Raw genomic sequence first — 23,489 nt, forward strand, 5'->3', positions numbered from 1 at the left:
GTTCATGAATTTCCTACCTCTTTTGATTTTTTTTTTTTTTTTTTTTTTTGCTATTTCTTAGGCTGCTCCCGCGGCATATGGAGGTTCCCAGGCTAGGGGTCGAATTGGAGCTGTGGCCACTGGCCTGTGCCAGAGCCACAGCAACACAGGATCCGAGCCACGTCTGCAACCTACACCACAGCTCATGGCAAAGCCGGATCGTTAACCCACTGAGCAAGCGCAGGGACCGAACCCGCAACCTCATGGTTCCTAGTCAGATTCGTTAACCACTGCGCCACGACGGGAACTCCTCTTTTGATTTCTTTAACATATTCTCTTCATCTTAAGTTCTCATTTTTTCCCATCTAACCACCTTTCTACCCACTGGAGAGTTGTTATGATTTTTAACTCCTGCATTGTAATTTAATTCTGTATGTTTTTGTGTTCCCTCTCAACAATTAGTTGTGAACTTTTTAAGATTACATATTACACTAATTTTTATTTTTTTCAGACTTTACACCATACTCTTTTGTACAGACATGTTTTTCAGTAAATGTGTATTGTTTGTATTTGAAATTTGAACTCCCAATATATGTACAGTAAGGAGAGTAGATGATAAAATGTACATGCAAACATGTATTTAAAATAAGTTTCAAAGTATCTTTGGACTTTCTGTTTAGTATTAAGAGGAAATGATAAATGTTCTTGTCTATAATTGTAATTTTCCAACAAGTATTAAATTCCATGCTGGGGGTTCTTGTTTTTTAACCTTGTCTGATTATTCAGATTATCTTAAAAAAACATATATAGACAGTCTGCTTGGCAGTAAACATAACATGCAGCAAAAGCAATGGCTGCATTTGGATATGTATACCTCTTTGCATTAGAAATTTTATTGCATCAAATAGATGCAGATAAGAGAAATGCTTTTTACATAAAGCATTGTCTGGTGTGATGTTATATAGCATTTGATCTGTCCTAAACATCACCTGTCAGCACTAATTATGGGTAAATATTTCCCTTGGGTCCATTTCCTCCCACTTCTACTCTCTGAAGTACTCTGTGCTGCTAAATGTTGGAAAGCATTGTTGAAATGAAGACTGTCCTATTTAAAGGTATAAGAATTAAAAATTTAAGAATGCATTGAATAGATTTGCTACCCTGCAAAAAAAACAAGTTTGGGGACCAAGCCTAGAGAGAGAAATGATATCTGTTTCAGGTGATTTGAAGGACCATGCTATGGTAGAGGGATTAGTCTCATTTGGTGGTACACTTAATAATGTAGAACTGTGTGTGGCAGCTATAGGATATCAGATGTGGCATAGTAAAGGTAAGAGCAATCTATAAGTTACAACTGTTCGTGTTAAAAAAGCTTCCCTTTTTTAACAAGAGTTCCCTTCAGTATTGGAGAGCAGACTGAGCTCGCACCTGGACCATGGGTAGCCTTATAGCCCCTGATGGTGCCTATGCAGGGCAGAGGCTGAACTAGACTTTGATGTCAAAGGGTCTAACATTGAAAATTAGTGACTTTCTTCTTTGGCAGCAGAAGAGTCACCTCTGATTTTGATTAGTAGGATAAAGAGGGAGCTTGAAGAAAGTCCTCCTTAAATTCCAGAACCCTGGCCAGGGATGTGTAGGATGAATTACAGATAAGGCACTAAAAACATTGGCTGAAGTGAAGACATTGAAAACAAACAAGGAAGTTTATATATAAGAGAATTGTAAAATAAAGAATAGAGTTTATGACTTAATAAGAAAATGAAGTGAACAAAATAAAATAGTTTAGACAATTTAAACCCAAGACAGCCTTATTTGGAGATTTTGGCATGAAATATGTGTTAAATGAGTTTAGGGTAAATACGTGTAAATTCCTTTAATCAACTCACGTGAAAGTTAGCTGTTAAAAATTGCTTGGAAAAAGTAGGAATATAAATGGACAGCCCAGGGGGAGAGACTTTATAAAAACCATCCATTATTATCTTAATTGTGTTCTCACTTTTAAATGCTCCATGTAAAATAATTCTTGAAAAATATAGAAAATTTTTATCACCTCTTTTCTCATCATTTTGCTCACCATCAGGTGATAATACTGTGGGGTTATTTTGTTGTTGTTGAGGTGTTTTGGTTTTTGTTTGTCCGTTTTGCCACATTCGTGGCATACAGAAGTTCCAAGGACAGGGATTGAACCTGTGCCACAACAGTGACCTGGGCCACTGCAGTGACAATACCAGATCCTTAACCTGCTGTGCCACAGGGGAAGTCCCTGATAATACTGTTTCAAATCCAGTATTTTTGTGTTTTTCTTTTTCTCTTTTTGTCTTTTATAAAGTTTGGATAATGTCAGATGTAACTGTTTATTCATTTTTTACTTACTACTATGTAGTCAGAATTTTTCTGAGTCTTCATTGTTTAACCTCATGATTATTACTAACTACATGGTATTCTATCTTATTAATACATCAGTTTAGGTAATAACTCTCTAGTATTAAACATTTATGTTATTTTTATGTTATTTGCTTTAATGAAATTATTATATTTATAAATCGTGCCACCATAAATATCTTTATTCAGCCATCTTTGCACACATAGCAAATTAAGTCCTCAAGAAAATATTTTAAAAGTAAAATTACTAGATTTAAGGATACTTCTCATTCTGAAGATTATTAGTGCATATTGCCAAAATGTTATCACCAGGTTTCCTTTTCTATTGACCCTTGATTTAGTGGGGAGGATACAGTTTTTTTTTTGTATTTTGAAACAATTTGAAACTTGAGGAGTTGGAAGAATAGTTATAAAGAACCTTTTTGTCTCTAAATTATAAGTTCTAACATGGTGCTTCTCACCTCCAAACACCTGACTTAATGTGCATTTCCTCAAACAAAGGCATCGTCCTGTAAGACCCCAATACAACCAAGAAAATCATCTAATTCTGAGCCCTCATGCAAGTCAGCCCTGGGCTTCCATAATGTCATTGTAGCAAAAGGTTCAGAATCAGGCATCATAGTTGGTGTATGTCTCTTGGCCTTCTTCAGTCTGGAGCACTTCCTCAGTCTTTCTTTGACTGTCATGACTTGGACATTCATAGATTATGGGTCAGTTATTTTGCAGAATGCTTTGCAGTTTGGGTTTCAGCCCAGGTTTAATGTTTAAGAAAGACTCATTTTGGAATACGTCATGCCTGATTCTCTTGGTTGGAAATTACAGATACTATGGGTGTGTGTTTCCTTTGAATGTAAATAAGGAGCAAACCTTACTTACCATTAGTCACCAAATGAAGAATTGAGAAAGGAGCTTATTGAAAAAATTGTTATGACTTGAATACAAAGGTTGTATATAAGTGGAATTTATTATTTATTTATTCTTTTTAATGTACAGTTTTAACAATGTTCAGTTTTAAGACCAATCTATAAACAAAGGAGACCAAAATTATACCCTGCTATCGCTTTTCTTTTCTGTCATAGGTATTACCTTCCTAAAAAGTTCACCCAGTGTAATATTGAAGAGTATCATGACTTCCTGAATAGTGGAGGTGGTGCCTGCCTTTTCAACAAACCTTCTAAGGTAATAAGTGGGGTCAGAGTTATTAGTTATTAATCTTTCTAAAGTATTGTAAGCCCAAATTTTCATTCATTGTGTCTTTTAAAAGAAAGCTTTTGGACTTGGCTTATATGTACATATTCTAGATATGCTAAATATCTGCATTTCTAAGTTGAAGTAATCTTGAGTATTTTGGACTATTCTGATAGAAATAAAAGGCAGGTAGAAATTAGAGTTTTCCTCTCCAAAAAGTATCCATTTTCTTTTTATATGGCCAAATAAGAATTCAGGGTTAGCTTATAAATATGGTTTCACCTTGCCTTTCATTTTCATTTTCTTCTTGCTTCCCCCCATCTTTGGATACCTAATCCCAGCTCATACTAGTAGAAGAGGGACCCTGTCTCTTCTCATCACTCCCCACCACCGCCTTTCAGAATGAGCAGTAGGATGAAAATGATAGTATTTCTCAGTATAGAAACCAAGTTTGCTTAAAGCAGCAAAGAAGAAAGTCTTTCTGTACCTAGACTTTCTCACCGGCTTTTACAGCTTGCAGAGCATTCTCTGGTTACTGACTGAAAGCACGTCTTCTTCATGCATTTGGAAGACTTCACATGTTGAAGAATGTTCTGGGAGGGATCGGGAGCTTGGGCTTATCAGACACAACTTGGAATAGATTTACAAGGAGATCCTGCTGAGTAGCATTGAGAACTATGTCTAGATACATTGCAACAGAACAAAGGGTGGGGGAAAAAATGTATACATGTAAGGATAACTTGATCCCCTTGCTGTACAGTGGGGGAAAAAATTATAATTAAAAAATAAAAAATAAAAAATAAAATTATTCTGTATGACAGTATAATAGTCAATACACTTCATTATACCCTTGTCAGAACACACAGAATATGCAACTCAAGGATTGAACTTCAATGAAAACTATGAATTTTAGTTAACAGCAATGTATCAATATTGGCTCACTAATTATAACAAATGTGCCACACTGTGTTGGTTAGAAGTTAATAATAGGGGAAATGGTGTATGTTGAGGGAGGGAAAGAGGTATATGGGAAATATCAGTATTTCCCTTAACTTTTCGGTAAAATGCAAACTGCTCTAAAAAATAAAGTCTATTGATTTAAAAAATAAAAATAAAACAAAAAATAAAGAAGAATGTTCTGTTCTTGTGAAGAATGTGAACCATGAAGCACGTTCCTCCATCACAGCAGTGTGTGGCATTGCCTGTGTAATCATTTACCTGGTTTTATTCTCCGTTCACTCCAGGGAAATTTAGGAAATGTAATTTCCTGCCCTGAAAAGTAAATCGACAGTTTTAAGGGTCTTTGCAAAAGTTTCAGAAGGAATATTGGAACTAAATTCCTGCCACTGTAAATGAAAAACAAGTCAAGTTGTTAAATCAAAATAACTGATTATTCTGAACCCAGTGTAAAAGAAGAACTATATTTTTCATCTGGATTAGTTTTAGTTTTGGCTTTCAAAGTTGCCTCATTTGTTATGATCCTTTTCAACTGAAAATGAAATCTAGGAATGAACTGATTGTTTTGTAGGAGAGGAGAGAGTATTTGAAATTAGGTGGGGATTTCTGTTGTTGTTGTTGCTTTCTTGATTTTGTTTTGTTTTTTCCCTCTAGTCGATTAAGAAAGTGTGTGTGTGTGTGTGTATGTGTGGCTGCTAATAGGTGTGTATTCACTTCCTTTCTAAAATATGCAAATCTATTTTAACTTTTGAATGAATATTATACACCTGGAACGTAGCAACTATTTACTGTTTACTAATTTTGCTTATCACCATAAGAAAAATTATACTCAAAAGATGATAAAATCAGTGGAAAGTTAAAAAAATGAAACAGTCTTAAAATATACTCTTGTACAGGCCAAAAAGTGCTTCTGTGTCTGAGGCAAATTATTATTTCTGTTTTCTGCAGAGCTATGCTAACTGGAAGAGCTCTATTTTGTGTTAAGTAAATCAATGGATTTATTAATTTTGGTGATGTTTCCTTTTTGTCCGTGACATAATTTTTGCTTCACAAGGAAATACAGTTAATAAAAGGCTTTTCAGATTATTGAACTTGATCCTTACAACAATTCATTATGTAGATGGGAAGCTAATAATATTATTATTCCTGTTTCAAATATTAAAACACTTGGGCTCTTGAGATGGCAAGCCACTTGCCCAGGATAAGTGACAGGGCCATGATTTGCATCCAGACATTCTGACTCCATATCCCTTGCTTCCTGTTTGGAATGAAATTTCAGGGGTTCATCTGGTTTGGTTTTAGTCAGTGGCTTCATCCGTCATCTTTTATTTTGATGGCACTTATCAGACCCTACATGGTATGTATGTTTTATATATAAATACAGTTAAATCTGAAATGGAAACAATGTTAAGACACTTATGTTCTAAAGTTTCTAAGTCTAAAATTCCTAAGTCCTACTTTGTAGTTTAGGAAAATAAAAATATATTTTGGAATGACCGACAGGCCGGAAGTGTAGGTGTAGCACTCGTGGTCTCTCATAAGGCCTTTGGTGTTTGATTTTTCTATACTTTGGTTTTTATCCCACAGCTTCTCGATCCTCCTGAGTGTGGCAATGGCTTCATTGAAACTGGAGAGGAGTGTGACTGTGGGACCCCAGCAGTAAGTCTTTGGGTGTTTGGCTGATTGCTTTAGGCTATTTGGGGTTGTTCCTGGTCCGTGCACTGAGACATACAGAGCAAGTGTTAGCCCTAGAAATTCCAAAACATCTGTGGAAGAGAGATGGTTATTGTGAGGTTGCCTGGTTATTTTAGAAAATACCCTGGTACTTTCAGGAGAATGACACCATTTTCTGATGTTTTGCAAATGTTTATATTCCTTAGGAATGTGTCCTTGAAGGAGCAGAGTGCTGTAAGAAATGCACCTTGACTCAAGACTCCCAGTGCAGTGATGGTCTTTGTTGTAAAAAGTGCAAGGTAAATAAATGTGGATTAATATCCAGCTGAAAGAAAGAGGACATCGTTGATGAAATTGTTAAGCTAGGTCAGGGTAGGCTACAGACAATAGTAAGAGCTCACGTATATTGAGTGATGAAGGGCTAGGTGCTTTACAGGAGCCTCACAAATCTTGTGAGGTGTAGTTACTATTTTTATTCCCATTAAATAGATGAGAACACTGAGGTTTGTAGGGATTAAATAGTTTGCCCACAGTCTTATACCAAGTAAGTCAGGAGCTAGGACTTAACCTTTGTAATCCCAGAGTTGGTCCTCTCTCTACTGCCTCCCTGAAGAGTGTGCACTTCCTTCCTTTCTTTCTTTTTTTCTTTTTTGGGCCACACCCACAGCATATGGAGGTTCCCAGGCTAGGGGTTGAATCAGAGCTGTAGCTGCCAGCCTACACCATGGCCACAGCAACTTGGGATCCGAGCCATGTCTGAGACCTACACCACAGCTCATGGCAACGCTGGATCCTTAACCCACTTAGTGAAGCCAGGGATCGAACCTGCATCCTCATGGATACTAATCGGCTTTGTTAACCACTGAGCCATGAAGGGAACTCCAAGAATGTGCACTTTAAATGAAACCACTTATATCAGTAGAGGAAAAAAAAATGTATTTAATATTGATAATTAATAACAATAATAATAATATAAGGTAATATAACTTGAATGAAAGTATTCTTTCAATGATGTGTTTCTTATTTTGTAAAGCCAAGGGCCTATTCAGTAGATTCTTCTTTTCTTGGTGCTCACTCAGCCTGGTATATCCCTTGCATTAGATGCTGAGGGAACAAAAGAAATTCCTTTAGACATTAAAACACCATTCCTGTGTTGTGCATGAAAGTTTAATGCATTTTTACACACCTTGTCTATTTTCATCCTCCCAACAGTATCCACATACTTGTCCTCAAATATGTAAATCTACATCGAGACTTCAGTTATTTGGGGCTTACCTTGCTCAAAGCAATCTATTTCTTTTTTCTCTACTCATATATAATCAGATACAATATTCTACACTATTTCTGAGGTTTCATATCTTTCTTTCCCTTCAGTCTGTACATTTTATGGAGGCAGATGCAGGCACTTATACAGTAATTGGTGCAAGTTCTTAGTAAATATTTGTCGAATGAATGGATAACTCTCCACAGCACTCTCTGAGTGATCATTTGCTGATTGACTAACTTGAATAAGAGTAGATGAAGTATGAACCTATCCATCATATTAAGTACCCTGTTCCACACCAGAGATTGTGCTAAGTACTTTGAAATGACATTATCGTATATTTCTAACAGTGGCACTGTTGACATTTTTGGCCAGATAATTCTTTATTGTGAGGGTGTGTCTCATGCCTAGTAGTGTATTTGCCGCATCCTTGACTTCTGCCTACTAGAAACCAGCAGTGTCTTCCCAGGCATGACACCAGAATGTCTCCAGACATTGCCAAGTGTCCCCTAGTTGAGGCTTCTGTCTTAGATAATACTCATAGCCGCACGTTGGGGATGGGCATTATTATCCAGGTTTTTCCAGTTGAACCACCCCCATTTCATGGAGACAGAATAACCTGCCTAGGCTCACTTAGTCAATAAGAAATAAATGTGCAATTACATCCCAGATCTGCTGGCAGTCATTTCTGTTGTTTCCACTTTCCCACTGTGTCTCTGGCAGCATTTTAAGACAAGCAAGGCACTGGCAGAGTTCTCTGAAAGCACTCTCTAAAAGAGGAAGATTAAACCAAATGCAAAACAGACATTCTTTCATTTTGGCTACTTCAGCTGTTTATTCTGTCAGTGTCTCCAACTACCGTCTAGAGATTCCCAATCATTTACTCTAATCCTCAATATTTAAGTCTACCCATCCATGAAATGCATTTAATGATGCCATTTTTTTTCCCTTGGATTTGTAGAATTGGGCTATATGTGATATAATTATTGCAAGGAACAAGTACAAAATAATCAGATAAAATGGCATGATTAACTATCCCAGAATATAAGTTACAGCTTTACTGGTCAGGTACACTTTCTCTGCCCCACACCCACACTGGCCTCCTCCTCTGGGCTCCTCGAGGAACCAGAGAGAGGCAGGAGATTGAATGGGGGGAGGGAACAGAAGAACAAAATGGGCAATCACTTGTACCCCTATTTTCTTCTCTATGTGTTTATAATAGTGTTTCTATAAGCCAGTTGGCAAGCATCTTCTGTAAAGGACCAAGTGGTAAATAGTTCAAGCTTTGTGATTATAATAAGGTCTCTCTTAGTGACTCAAGGCTGCCTTTGAAAGCCGCCGTCAATAATACAGGAAGACATGTGGGGTAGTGTTCAAATAAAACTTTATTTATAAAAACAGGCAGCCAGACAGAGTTTGTCCTCAAATTCTAAGGTGGGGACCCCTGGTGTAAAATATTGCTTCTTTACCTGTATAGTCTTCTTCTCCTTTTGTTAGTATGTACATTCCAAAAGGGCAGGGAAGGTACTTTATCCCTGCACTTAGGACCAGTCCTTCTTCACTGTGCTTGCTTTCGGAAGTTTCCTCACAGTTCCTAAGCATTTGTACTCCCATATAAACCCTGCCTTAAATCCACTCCTCTTTCTACCTCGGAAGTTCTAGAATTGTAGCTCGTACCAATCCTAAGGAGAAAGAACCAGAGTCTATGAACTTATCTTGCTTGTTTCCTTATTCTCATGGCCTTTTTACCACCCCCCCGCAAAAGGTAAGTTCCTTGCCAGCAGGATTCTTGTGCTTTGCTCTCCATTGAATCTCTAGCGGCTAGGAAATGCCTGGCACATTTTAAGTGCCTGGTAAATATCTGATGAATGAATGAATGACTGAACATACATTTTGTTTGGATCTTTCAAAAAATATCTGTTGAACTCGTGATTGGAGTTGGCAGTGTGTTGTTCATATTTTGTGAGCAGGAGGAAACTTAAATGCCTGGAAGGGTCGTGTGCAAGGGAGAGAAGATGAAAATGTGTGTGTTAGGGTGGGGTGGGGTTGGTGGGGTTGTCCAGAATATTGTGTATGTTTGTGTGAGCAGAGATAAAAGCATGGAAGGATCCAGCCTCAAATATTAATATTTTGAAACAGGAAAGAGAATGGGATTGAAGAGGAGAGACAGATAATAACTTAATATATTTTTGCTTATTTTGTTATAATGAATACTCTTGCAATTTATAAATCCAGCAAACCCAACAATTTATTTGTACAACTCAGAAATATTGGAGTTGAAAACAGACCAAAAAATTCTCATACACAGGTACAAATAATAAAAAACTTTTAAAAAGGGAGTTCCCGGTGTGACTCAGCAGGTTAAGGACCCGACATAGTGTCCATGAGGACGTGAATGCAAACCCTGGCCTTGCTCAGTGGGTTGAGTATCTGGTCTTGCTGGAAGCTATGGTATGTGTTGCAGGGGGGATTGGTTCTGGTGTTGGGATGGCTGTGATGCAGACTGGCAGCTGCAGCTCTGATTCAACCCCTAGCCTGGGAACTTCCATACATTGCAGGTACGGCCCTAAGAAGAAAAAAAAAAAGGAATGAAAGACCAAGCTATAGATCTATATAAAAATGAGGCAGGAGGGAAGGTAAAAGAAAGCATGAGAGGAAATAGCTTTTGCAATTCAGCCCAACATGCAGCTTCAGATTCTTGGCCAATGAGGTAAAAAAGAATAATATGGTAAAGGTGCCAGTAAGAATGAAGGGTGAAGTGAAAATCCAAAAGCTGTTTGGAAAGAAGAATTACTAGAACTTGGACTGACTTGTCCTTCTGGTCCAGATGTACCATCAAGCACATCCTATTTTAGCAAAATCTTGTAAGGCTTATGTGTGATGACTGCACATTGCTTTTTCTGTGAGAAACTCTCTCTGAGAACCTTTAAACATTTCATGCAGCGACTGTGGTTTGCACAGATTGCCACCTTAAACTGCTTTAAGATATCCCCATCCAGAAAAACTATTCCTTTTGCTCTTTCAAAGGTGATGCTGTGAGAGTTTTTTCCTTCGACAGTTTTGCCTATTGATTTTTGTTCATTTTAGTTTCAGCCTATGGGAACTGTGTGCCGAGAAGCAGTAAATGATTGTGATATTCGTGAAACATGCTCAGGAAATTCAAGCCAGGTAATTTATAAATGATTTCTCTAAACCTAGTGTGGGGGAAGTAGGAGTATGTTTAGTGTACTGACCCCCAGGTGACATGCAAATGGACAAGATATTCATGTTTGTCTTTCATGTCACCTCTCGCTCTCCTTTTTTAAATTTTTCGGGAATTGAAGTTTCAGTAATCAAAGCTTAGGCAGATATATGACATGCTTAATGTTGAACTAACCTAATACTGTAGAAATGCCTTAGCTGTTTTATTTTCTTCTTAAGTAGAGAGTCAAAGGCATTTGCCTTTTAATCTATCTAGTGAAGGATGAAATAAAGACTCTCTTCTGCTGGTTCCCATAGCAGTCAACCAGAGCCATTGGTGGTGTCGTAGTTAGCATAGCTGCCTTCCCATAGCAGTCAACCAAATCAGAGAGACCCAAGAATATTGGGTTCTGTGAACGGACCTGTTTATCAGCCTTGGCTCTTGTTTATCTGAGACAACTTGCCTTTAATAGCTGCTCTAGAATTTACTATCATGTAGGTGTCAATAGAGAAGATAGGGAAGTTGATGGACTTTGACAAGGGTTCACAGATTTCAGTGTATGTGTATGTAGACAGTCCTTGCTTTGCATAGTAGGGCAGAAGCATAAAAATGGACATGCAAGCAGAAACCATGTAAAGTCATCCTAGTAACCAACAGAAAAAATTACCATTGTTCTGTGATTTTTAGATAATGTCAGATTACTAAAAACTCTCTTACTGTTGGTTTTAAATAAATAGGGAAATGAAAAAATAAAGTAATAAGTATTTAGCACATTCAATTACAACAAACATTGAAAATTATTTTATTTCCTTGTTAAAAAAACCCCTCAGGAGTAGTTTGAGCTGTGCTTGCCTTCTCCTGGTCATAAACCTTATGATACTCAGTGAGCATCTTCTCTATGCCTGATTCAGTCACCACAGTCCTTTCTAGTTAGGATCAGCTTTTGACATTTTATCCTTTGCACTTTCAATGTCATGAAATAGTTCCAAGAGATGTGAAGTTGTGAATGTGAAGCTTTTTGCTGAATAGGGAATCAACGTTCCATCCCCACAGTCAGCGATTTTCTTCTATAACGTCATTCACATTTGGTTTCAATTTATCTCCCAGTGTCATCACTTTTCCTTTCTTTGCTGCACTCTCACCTCTGGGGCCAGTTTCCTCTTTCAATTATCTGATATTGTGAGATGGCACATGGTATCACCCAGAGGCAGAGAGACAACAAGCTACATACTTTGTTGTTTGTGCATGAACTGAATGAGCAGATGCTTAGTGAACTGACAGAGTTTAAAAGGAATGACTCAAGAGTCACTGACCATGATGGGCATCTCTTATTTACCTAGCAGCCAGTGGACAGAAGAGCTAGTAGCAAAGTTTGTGCTCTGTGCAATTACAGTTAATCTGCTCTGGTAACTGGAATTGGAACTGTGTCCTTGGGGGTAAGGGTGTTGTTTAACAAAACCATAGTGACTGAAATTCATGCGTATTGGAGCCATGCAAAGTGAAGACTGCCTGTATCATTTTTCCCTAGAGAAGAGGGATTTAGTAGAGGTCTGTCTACTTTAACCATTAAGAATGCTTTATTTTAAAGGTAGTCATCCTAAGAGGTTAAAGTTCTTTCATCTAAAAGCATTTTCTTTTCTTACCATCTAATTAGCATTGGTTTTCTAAGCTAACACCTAGTAATGATGAGGACACAATGAAAAATTACCTCATTGGCTCTGGGAAGGAAAGTATATTGGAGCAACTTCTTGGAACTTGATTATACAATAAGAAGGGATTTTAAAAGAATTCTAAATCCACAATCCTATCTACAAAACGGAAACAGATCATGGACATGGAGAACAGACTTGCGTTTGCTAGGGAGGAGGCGTGAGAGAAGGGGAGTTTGGGGTTGGTAGATGCAAACTATTACATTTAGAACAGATAAGTAATGGGGTCCTATTGTACAGCACAGGGAACTGTGTATAGTCTCTTGGATTAGAACAGGATGGAAAATGGCATGAGAAAAAAAGAATATATATATTATTTGTATTTTATATTATATATGCGTGTACGGCTGGGTCACTTCATTGTAGTGCAGAAATGGAAGGAACATCTTCAATAAAACATTTTTAAAAATAAAAATAAAAATGTAAAAAAAAAGAATTCTAAATCTAAAAATAATATTAGTACAGAGATGCTCCTATTCCACTGATTGGTTGTAACAGTGTAAATTTGAGATAATTATAAGTGAATATTTTAGTACATTGGTTATATTGTTTGTTAGCTCAGGGGAATGTGTTACAGCTCTAAAGATGATACCTACAAAAATGTTGATTATGACATGAGGAACTATGTATGATGACAGTAAAGGGATTAAAGAGAATATAAAACATTATCTATAACCTGATTATACTTATGTTTAAAAAAGTCACATTTTGAGGAAAAGGTAGAGAAAAATGTACCAGAATATAAAAAATATAGTTATCTTTGAGTGGTAGAAATATGATAGAATATTGTCTTTTATTTTTCTTACTTTTTTACTTTTCATAAATTTTCTCAAATGAGAATGTAATTATGTAATTATGTATAATGATAGGAAAAATGTGTAATAAATTTTAAAATTACACTGTGTTTATATCCACATAAGAATGCTTTGCAATCTTTTCTGCAGTTACTACAAGGCGAAAAAAGGCAGGGTGGGTGGCTATAAAGCATGTCTTTTTCTAACCTGTCCAGGAAAAAGGTTTGCTTGAGAGTCATTGGAAATGTAAGGGCTGCACTATTTCTGCTGCTGAAAAAGAGAAAACCACGGCATCCTTCTTGCTTTTGTTTTGTATTTTTGTTTTCTTAGCTCTGAGGACTAAAGTGTCTGTATAAGTTAGCTGAGTCATTGCTGTCAGTTCTTCTTCATTGCAGATAAGGATTTACAAATGAACTACTTTTGCCTTTGGTAGGTCCATATTTTTAGGGAAAAATGCACCAATTGTTGCATTTTCTTTTGTTTTCTCTTGATCTTTTTTGTTTTTATCTTCAGATGGTTTGAGAGGCCACCACTTACCATCAAACTTCATTTTACAAATGAAAACATTAAAGGAATTCTTGATGATTTGCAGTGCATTTGGTTCATAGCTCTGTTTTCTTTTCCTAGTGTGCCCCCAATATTCATAAAATGGATGGCTATTCATGTGATGGTGTCCAGGTAGGTAGCTTCATCTTTACCCGAATGTTTCACATGTACCAGCAGAGAAGAAATACTGAAGTCTTATCAAAGTAAGAGGAGCATATGAAATGTTTTGTGATCGACTCTGAAAATAAAAGGGCTTTACAATCCTCATCTATTGGTTTTCCTCATCATACTTACTTTTTCAGTTATCTGATGGAAGCAGACATCATGTCACTAATGGGTATGCTTTTCCATTTTAGGGAATTTGCTTTGGAGGAAGATGTAAAACCAGGGATAGACAATGCAAGTACATCTGGGGGCAAAGTGAGTAAATAGGATGGCTTGATCATTTGCAAAGTATGGGCATCAGGCCCGAGGACATATGAGCTGGAAGTAAATTTTAACCACTTTATGACAAGGGGATTTCAAAGCCACTGCCAATCTTCGCAGGGGCACTTTTGTAGAAATTAGAGAAAGGTACCTGGCTAGATGGCAGTGCCTGTGGACAGAAATTGCCTTTGTTGCCAGGCAGGTAAAATCCACTCCCGGCATGCAGCTTGGAGAATAGAGCAGACCTGTATGTCAGCTCCTCATATGCTGTCCTCAGCTGGGTGTCTTTGGCAAAACCCATACAACACAAGGGATGGACATGGACCCTGGACTCTTGGATAAGAACTGTAGCATTTTAGCCAGAATTGCTTCTTCTCCCTTAACTCTCTTTCTTAAACTCCACCTGCCTATCCTAGTTACAGGTGAATTTCTGCTGATGTGGTTCTGCCATATCAGAAAGAAATGTCAATGTTATTCCTTTCAAAATTTGTTGGATTTTTCAGAGAGAAATATGTAATGTTTATATCTAAATCGTATTTCATTTGAATGTACATTTAAATGTTACTTTTTCCCAGAAGTATTAGTGGCCCTTTTGAAAACACTGTGTGTTTTAAACTCTTTTGAAAGATAATTTGTAGTAGAAAGCAAGCTATAAAGATGATATCAAATCATTAATTGTCACAAATAATGGCTGCAGTCTTTTAAGAAGGGAGGTCTATGCTCTCAGAAACACTGAGATAGGAGAAGAATTTAGTTATGTAGGTTTATGCTCTGGACAAAGAAATATGGTTTTTGCTTCCTCCCCTTGAGAAAAGGATAGTGGCTGACAGCAAGAAGTAGGAAAAGAAACCACACACACACACACACACACACACACACCCCAACAGCCATCTCTTGATTAGTTTGTGAATGTTGTTTTGATCTAACTCTTGGGTTATCCATCAATTAGCCTTGGCTTTAAGAAAATTAAAATCCTGACAAAGATGCTTACATGACTTAAAAATGTTATTTACAATGTTATTTAAATGTGGTTAAAAGAATAAAAAAAATTATAGCTGTTTAGAATAGATGAACAAGGTGGAAATACTGCTGTTTCTTGACTTTTTAATTCTAGTGCACCCCTCTTTGTCTTTATGGTTCATAAAAGTTGCTGAGTGGGAAGTCCATGCTTTATATTTGGCACTGAGATTAAAGCATCTTTATTCAGTGAACCATTTGGTAGCGTCTTCCCCTAATTATTGACCAAATTCTACAGAGTGTTGCACTATAAGGGAACTCCTGTGAACCGCGGGTGCAGGTGTTGGACCTGATAACATTGCAGTGAAGGGCAGTCCCTCACCGGGGTTTCTCACCTACTAGAGACGTGTTGAGCAGCTCACATGGAATATCCCTCACTGATAGAAAACTCTGTTCTGCTTCAGAGGTGACAGCATCAGATAAGTACTGCTATGAGAAACTGAATATTGAAGGCACTGAGAAGGGTAACTGTGGGAAAGACAAAGACACATGGATACAGTGCAACAAACGGTGAGAATTTAGTGAGTGTATCCCTTAGTTACAAGCCCTGATTTTTTTTTATTTTTATTTTTATAGAGTATAGTTGATTTCCAGAGCTTTGGCACTACCTCTGAGTGACCAGGACTTTCTTGTTTTCTGCACCCCACAAAGCACTCTATTGCCTTTTCACTTCCTCTCTTCCCAAGTGCCAGCCTCATCTTTGCAAGAAAGCTCTCAAGTCTTAACATACATCCTGAGCTCTGCCCTAAGGCTCAGGCTGTGCCTTTAGCTGCCTCAGGACTTTCTCACCTAGAAGACACCTGCCAGCATCTCAAAGGCAACAGACGTTAAAGTCAACAGAATATGTGCTTGATGCTGTAGATTGAATTAACTGGCTCTGACTTTTATAAATGACTCCTTTTGCCAAAGGTCTTACTCTCTCACTATACTGTTTAGAAGCTTCAGGATGATACCTGATGCCACCTTCCCTCTGCCTCATTGTCCAAGTGCCAAATCACGTTCTTTCTTCCATTTTATTCCTCCATAATTTGGCTTTAATTCAGTTCTTCGTTTCCTTCCCTGTCACATTATCCCAATTAAGACCTATATCAACTCTTCAACTATTATAAAAGCCTCTGAATCATTTTCTATGCCAGTGGTCTCTAGTATACGCCCATCAAAATAACCTTTTCCTAAATCTTTTTGACTATATCAGTTTTTTTTTCAAATTTCATCGGTTCCACATACTAAATTAATAGTACGAATAATACCAGTATATCTATTGAGTGCACACTGTGTGCTAAGCACTTTACATAAACTATGTCATTTAATCTTTAAGGCATTTGGCCCCGACTTATGATTTACAATTTACGGAGGAGGAAACTGAGACACTGAGACACAAGTAATTTTTTTTTTTTTTTTTTTTTGCCATGGCATGCAGTGGCTTGATGTGGGATCTCAGGGTGAAAGCACCAAGTCCTAACCACTAGACCATCAGGGAACTCCTGAGGCACAGTGATTGATTTGGCCAAGGTCATGTATTTATGGTATAATAGAAGCAGAACTAGAATTCTGGCAGTCTGATGTAGGATCTCTTTCTTAACCACTTTGCTGATGTCCTACTGTCTTATTTAACAAGCAAAATGGAACCTCAGCTTAGCACTGTATCTCCTCCACAATTTGCCCCCAACCTATATTTTTTGCTTTTTCTTCTCTGCCTTTCCAAATTCTAGAAAACTTGCCATTTCTAATACAGTTTATTGTCCTACCTCCACACCTGTGCTTGTGCTGTTCATTCCTCATGAAGTGCCTTTTACACTCGCTCCATCACAAGTCAAAACTGTCCAACCTCAGAGCCCCCAACTGGACACTTTCTCTGTAAATTATTTCTGGATTTACTCTAGAAAGAGTTATCTCCCTCTTCTCTACTGAACTCCCACAGCCCTTTGTATTATTTTTATGGCTCTTTTCTCCAATTCTGTGTTTTATAGTTATTTAATGTGTGTGATTTCTCTTCTCAACCAGAGTATAATTTCTTTGAGGATAAAAATTATTTTTTTCTAATTTTTAATATATCTTAAAGTGTTTGGTAAATGCCAACAAAAATGTTGAATGAGTATCTTTTCTGTATTGGAAAAGCATTTTTGTTTATGGTAGGTGCAATGAAATGATGACATAACTTTAAAAAAAATTTTTGAGATAGAATTAATATATTTTGTTTTTTGATAGAATTCTTAATTTTTCTTTTTCTATCTGATAAAGCCTAATATTTCTAAATATAATCTTGCTGGCCTGCTAATCAGTCTTCACAAGATATTTATTAGAGTATGTGTTTATTGTCATCTGTAAAAACAATTAAATATGTTAAATAGAGAGAATATGTAAGATAGTATTAACACAAAAATGTTTTACGTGTTAAATTAGATTTTTGTGTGATAGCTGGGGGAATAGTGAAATACATTGAAAAAGGGATCATGAGCCTATGTGGTTGAGAATCTACAAAACATATGTAATATATAATCTCTTTAATTCTGGTGCAACAGGTTGAAGAAAGACCTGTATTCTCAAAGAATATTCATCTGAAGTTCATTCAATCACTTATCAAGTGTTCCAAAATTGCTTTATTATATCCAGTGATGTGTGGTGGGGAAGAGATTCTTGATGTAAAAGTTTATTTGATGGGTGATTTCCTTTAGAGAAATACTAAATTAACAGTAGTGGAAAAGCTTAAGAGTTTGGGAGAAGACACCTTTTAAAGCAAGGGGTAAACTAATTTGGGCTTATTTTATTTTGCTTATAATTTGAGGAAATAATATAGTTATTGATAAAAAAACAAATCCTAAACGGAGATAAGTTTGCTGAGCTAACTGTACAGAGTTCGCTATGTCTTTGCGGAAAGAATTAAAGTAAATACTTGGTACTTTTTAAACACAGGGATGTGCTTTGTGGTTACCTTTTGTGTACCAACATTGGGAACATCCCGAGGCTTGGTGAGCTCGATGGTGAAATCACATCTACCTTAGTTGTGCAGCAGGGAAGAACGTTAAACTGCAGGTAAATGTCTAACCATTCTATGAGAACATTAGTCATGGTTTTTTTTTTCCCCCCTGGGGATTCTGTTTTCAGTTCTGGTATGTTATTAAGATGAAATAGACACTAGTCTATAGAGGTAATAGAAAAAGAGATGAAAAGGACATAAGAATTAGTTGAATGTGGTATATGATGGCCAGAGTTATGTTTAACTGGTCAGTAAAGTTTTACAGAGTGCAGTTTGCATTTCATTCTCATTAAGGAAAATGAAAGATAATTTCTAGGTAAATCTGCAGATGAAATATATGCATCTTCTTTTGCTCCCTTCTGAAATCCCACTAAAATGACACTAAGTGGATTTTTTTTTTTTTTAAGCCATGCCTGTGGGATATGGAAGTTTTTGGGTCTGTGATCAAACCCACACCACAGCAGTGACCCAAGCTGCTGCACTGACAATGCTGGATTCTTAACCCACTGTGCCACGAGGGAGCTCCATCTAAATGGACTTTTTTTTTAGAATTCATGTATCACAGGGAAGCAGAGAAAGGGAAAGGAAACCATAGCAGCAAAGTTTTAGAACGTGGAAAATAAATAGATGTGTGGCAAATGATTATCAAAACTGAGAAAGCTGAATTCCTGAGTCAGTAATGGGGAAAACCAAGACCTAACCCAGTATATACTCTCAGTCCCTAAAGGCTCAAAAATGGGAGCATCATCTACTTCTGGAAGAGGGAGAAAGGAGTTGGGGATCAGGGAAGGAGCTAAAATAAAGATTTGTAAAGTTGTTAGGGAAGCTGCTCGAGCCACAGATTAGTTCCCTGATTCAGCTAAACTGGGGATCGATCACCCTCCCATGAAAGATTTGCTCTTTACTGTCCCCAAAGAATAAAACTGTAGATTTCTAAACAGAAGGACAGAAGTCAATATTGATATCAGGGTTAGAAAGAAGTGGCCTCATTGATATTCAGTCAGAAAGTCCTATACTTTCCAATCATCTGTCTGGTGAATTTCCCAACTCAAATATGAACAGATTATTGGATTTGTGAAGAAAGACAATAACATGAAAAAAAAAAGCAGAGAGAGAGTGAGAGAGAGCAAGAGCAAGAGAGAGAGAGATAAAAAACAAATAACCAGAAAAAACAACCACCAATCAACATTTATGAGAGATAAGATACTTCATTTTTACAATGAAGAACATTCAGAGAAGAAAGGAAAGACTGTTGGAAATTAAAAACATGATGGCAAAAATTAAACTCAATTTAATCATCTCCCAGAAAATAGGGCAAAAGAGGCAAAGAAAGGGAACATAGAGAAACGTTCACCAAGTTAGAATAGAACTAATAAAGAACAGAGAAAATAGCAGGGAGGAAATCAGCAAAAAGTAACTCCAAGAGTAACTCTTGAGCTGTTGGACTCGAATTTCCATATTGCCAGGCTCACCAAGTGCAAGGTACAGTAAGTGAAATTAGAGCCACATCAAAACATCTTTATGAAATTTCAGAACCTTAGCACAAAGAGAAGGATCCCAACGGTTTACAGAGAGGAGAAAGGGGGAAAAAAAAAAAAAAGATTCAGGCATTAGAATGGTTTAGGAACTAGCCACAGGAGCCCTGGGATCCAGAAGACGATGGAGAAAATGATTTCCAAACTAGAATTCTGTACCCAGGCAAAATGTGAATCGAATGAGGGTAGAAGGTAGAGATACATTTAGATATGCAATTTCCTCCCCAGTTTACTCCGCTGTGTCCCTTCTTAGGAAGCTATTAGAAATTGTGCTCCTGGAGTTCCCATCATGGTTCAGTGGTGAACGAATCTAACATCCATGAAGATGCAGGTTTGATCCCTGGCCTTGCTCAGTGGGTTAAGGATCTAGCATTGCTGTAAGCTGTGGTGGAGGTCGCAGACGTGGCTCAGATCCTTTGTGGCTGTGGTGTAGGTTAGCAGCTGTAGCTCCAATTCCACCCCTAGCCTAGGAACTTCCATATGCTGCAACTGCGGCCCTAAAAAGCAAACAAAAAAGAAAGAAATTGTGTTTCACTAAAATGAAGACGTAAACTAAGAAACATAGGGGATTTGGGAAACAAAATACCCACCATGGAGAGACATGTCAACCCTCAAGATGTCCAGCTCTGTAGCAGGTACAGGGGCCAGCTAGGTCACAGAGGGGCAGAGGAAACTCCAGGAGAGATTCTGGAAGATGAACTGATATTCAGACATGTCTTGAGTGGAGAGTTTGACATTCAGAAGAGTTGGACTAATTTTCCATTAGTGATCAGTTCTTAGAAAAGTAGGCAAAGAAACAACAAACAAATGAGAGGGAAAACAAAAAGTTTTAGAAGGAAAGGAAGGGTTTCATTGTGGTATACTGTATCCTTCAACTAATGTGTAGGTTGTTACTGATTTAACTATTGATCAAACAGAAAGTATGATAGAGATGAATTCTCAAGTTCCACAGAGGGAAGTCAACTGATAATACCTAAAATGGAAAAATTAAAAATAGTGACAGGAGTTCCTGTTGTGGCTCAGTGGAAACAAACTTGACTAATATCCATGAAGATGCAAGTTTGATCCCTCGTCCGACTCAGTGGGTTAAAGGATTCAGCACTGCTATGAGCTGTGGTGTAGGTTCCAGACATGGCTCAGATCTGGCGTTGCTGTGGCTGTGGTATAGACTACCAGATGTAGCTCTGGTTGACCCCTAGCCTGGGAACTTCCATATGCCATGGGTGCGGCCCTAAAAAGCAGGAAAAAAAATATGGTGACGCAAACCCATTATTTAAAGATGAATGACAAAAGAATCAATTAAGAGTAGAAAGTTGTTTCTACCCCCTGGGTGGTGGATATTTGGAGGAGAAAGGCAGTGGATTGCTTTGTTCCTTTTAAAAAACCAGTTCATCTGTTTAGCTCTTAAAACCATGTGCATGTATAATTTTTTATAAAAATAAATATATAAATAAAAAGAATGGAGATTTTTGCAGTAGCATTAACATTGTACCATATGAATGAATTGATTATGAATATGCATTTTTCAGTTTCTATCCTGTTTATTTTTTACTCCTACATAATATGTGGGCTTGCTATATTGAATAGCTGTTGTCATAGTTTAGCTGTTCTCAAATATACAGTTGATCCTTGAATAACTCCAATTTGAACTTCAAGGGTCCACTTTTATATTGTTTTTTTTTTTCAATAAATACGTACTACAACGCTACACAATTCACCATTGGTTGAATCTGTGGATGTGGAACTTGGGTATTCGACTACATAGCAGGTTGACGCCCCTAACCTCTAAACTGTTTAAGGGTCAAATGTAACTTGTAATCAGAGCAGTCTTTTGGGGAAATGTAAACCAAACCAAAAATGATCATCTGTGTTTGAAACGGATTTGAAATCTTGAAACCTACTTATTTATCAACTCAAATGCTAGTGATAATGGCTTACTTACCCAAGGCAAAAATGATAATGCCATTTCAATTCAGGCCATTGTTATAGTAATTCTGATTAAATCCTAAAATATATCGGTATCTCTGAAAAGAATTAGATCAGGAGATTCAATTGCTTTCTCCATTTAGAGGTTGAAAATGCTTCTACCGTTTTTTATGAGATACTAAATAGAAAATAGGGAAAGTGATGGTTTTTAAGCATAGTCTCAAGATGAATGTGAATTAATGAAATCCCATTTTCTTTTTGCTCTCATTCTTTTTAGCGGTGGGCATGTTAAGCTTGAAGAAGATGTAGACCTTGGCTATGTGGAAGATGGGACACCTTGTGGTCCCCAAATGATGTGCTTAGAGCACAGGTGTCTCCCCGTGGCTTCCTTCAACTTTAGCACCTGCTTAAGCAGTAAAGAAGGCACTGTTTGTTCAGGAAATGGAGTAAGTATTCAGTACCTCACCGTGGGGAATTATTCATTTCTCTTACATCACAGAAATAGATATGACCTGAAACTGCTTATTTCTGTAATAATGGCAACCGTGCTTGTCCATGTTTCCAGCTGGTATGTAAACAGTCATGTGGTCACAGCCATTGGAATATTTCTGTTGTGTAATCTGTGAAAGCCCAGGAATAAGAAAAAGTATAATCTTCGTCTCTTTTCAGGTTAAATTGATCTTATTGAATATAATGCCAGTTTTCCACAAGTGATTTAGGAGACAAATTTTAACAAACTATAATGGCATAAAAAAGGGAGTAAAAAGCAGAGGCAAGGACCATAATATTTAACAACTGGTGTGGCCAACTACTGAGTGTGGTTAGAGCAGACCATGAGTAACTTCTGTAGCCACCACAGTGGGTACTGGCTGAGGATAACTTCTGGAATTAAAAACAGAATAACTAAGGAGAGGTTTCTCAGAGAGAAATAGAAAGAGTGGTGGTATTGAAAAACCCCAAATCCATACTTGCAGTCATATATCTGATAACGTAGTTCCTCTAGAAATAAGTTTATAGGTTAAAGAAACATGCTTTATTAGTGATTCCAGTTTTGACATTTTCAGCCAGGAATTCCTATACTAACAAATACATTTTGGTTCTTTTTCTTTTGGCATGTGTGAATGATTTTCTTTTTATCCTCCTTCTGGATTCTTTGCATGAACTGGTTAGACTGTCCTGTTGAGGTAGAGGATCCCTGTCCTGGAATTGTAAGCCCTAAGTCCTGGTTATTCCTTGTGTGTCCCCGAGGGATATGCCAAGAATTTCCTTAGGGAAGTCATAATAATTGTTACTTTTACCAAAGGAAAGGAATTTTTGTGGCCCAGGAGAATAAAAAGGCATATTGTAAGTAGTTGTGCTCCTATAAAAGGAACTACCAAGTCTTCTTTCCTTAACTGTTAGAATGTTAGGGAGAAATCCTTTTTGGAGGATGAGAGAAAAGAATAATGGAATTATTTCTTCATCGTTATGCTAAGGAAGAAATATTTTATTCTTTTTTTTTTTTCTTTTTAGGGCCACATGCTAGGCATATAGAGGTTCCCAGGCTAGGGGTCCAATCTGAACTACACCTGCCGGCCTACAACCATAGCCACAGCAACACAGAATCCAAACCACATCTTTGACCTACACCACGGCCCATGACAACACCAGATCCTTAACCAACCGAGTAAGGCCAGGGATCAAACCTGCAACCTCGTGGTTCCTAGTCAGATTCGTTTCCACTGCGCCACAATGGGAACTCCTCTTATTCGTAACTTATTCATTATATATCCTGAGTATATAACACAGAGTTGTGTTAATTAACTTTGTTTAAGGAATGAGTAAAGGAGTGTCTAGATACTAGTAAATCAGGTGGCAAACAGCTTCCAATCATTTATGATAATTATGCATACTACAGAAAGCTTGTATCCTATGCACTTTGAACTTATAATAAC

At 37.3% G+C, this 23,489-nt stretch overlaps 1 protein-coding gene across 6 annotated transcripts in view; it reads left to right on the plus strand.

Annotated features, from left to right (window-relative positions):
- Positions 1-23,489, plus strand: part of ADAM22 (ADAM metallopeptidase domain 22) — a 236,023-nt gene that overhangs the window by 173,798 nt on the left and 38,736 nt on the right. For all 6 annotated transcript variants that reach the window (XM_047752655.1, XM_047752658.1, XM_047752653.1 and 3 more), the window contains exons 15-23: positions 3,441-3,540; positions 6,094-6,165; positions 6,387-6,479; positions 10,532-10,612; positions 13,756-13,806; positions 14,031-14,094; positions 15,522-15,627; positions 18,031-18,150; positions 21,833-22,001. In XM_047752655.1, coding sequence (XP_047608611.1) covers positions 3,441-3,540; positions 6,094-6,165; positions 6,387-6,479; positions 10,532-10,612; positions 13,756-13,806; positions 14,031-14,094; positions 15,522-15,627; positions 18,031-18,150; positions 21,833-22,001 — 856 coding nt within the window. The remainder of the gene's footprint in view (positions 1-3,440; positions 3,541-6,093; positions 6,166-6,386; positions 6,480-10,531; positions 10,613-13,755; positions 13,807-14,030; positions 14,095-15,521; positions 15,628-18,030; positions 18,151-21,832; positions 22,002-23,489) is intronic.

The sequence above is a fragment of the Phacochoerus africanus genome, chromosome 11 (assembly GCF_016906955.1).
Source record: "Phacochoerus africanus isolate WHEZ1 chromosome 11, ROS_Pafr_v1, whole genome shotgun sequence".
Lineage (NCBI taxonomy): Eukaryota > Metazoa > Chordata > Mammalia > Artiodactyla > Suidae > Phacochoerus > Phacochoerus africanus.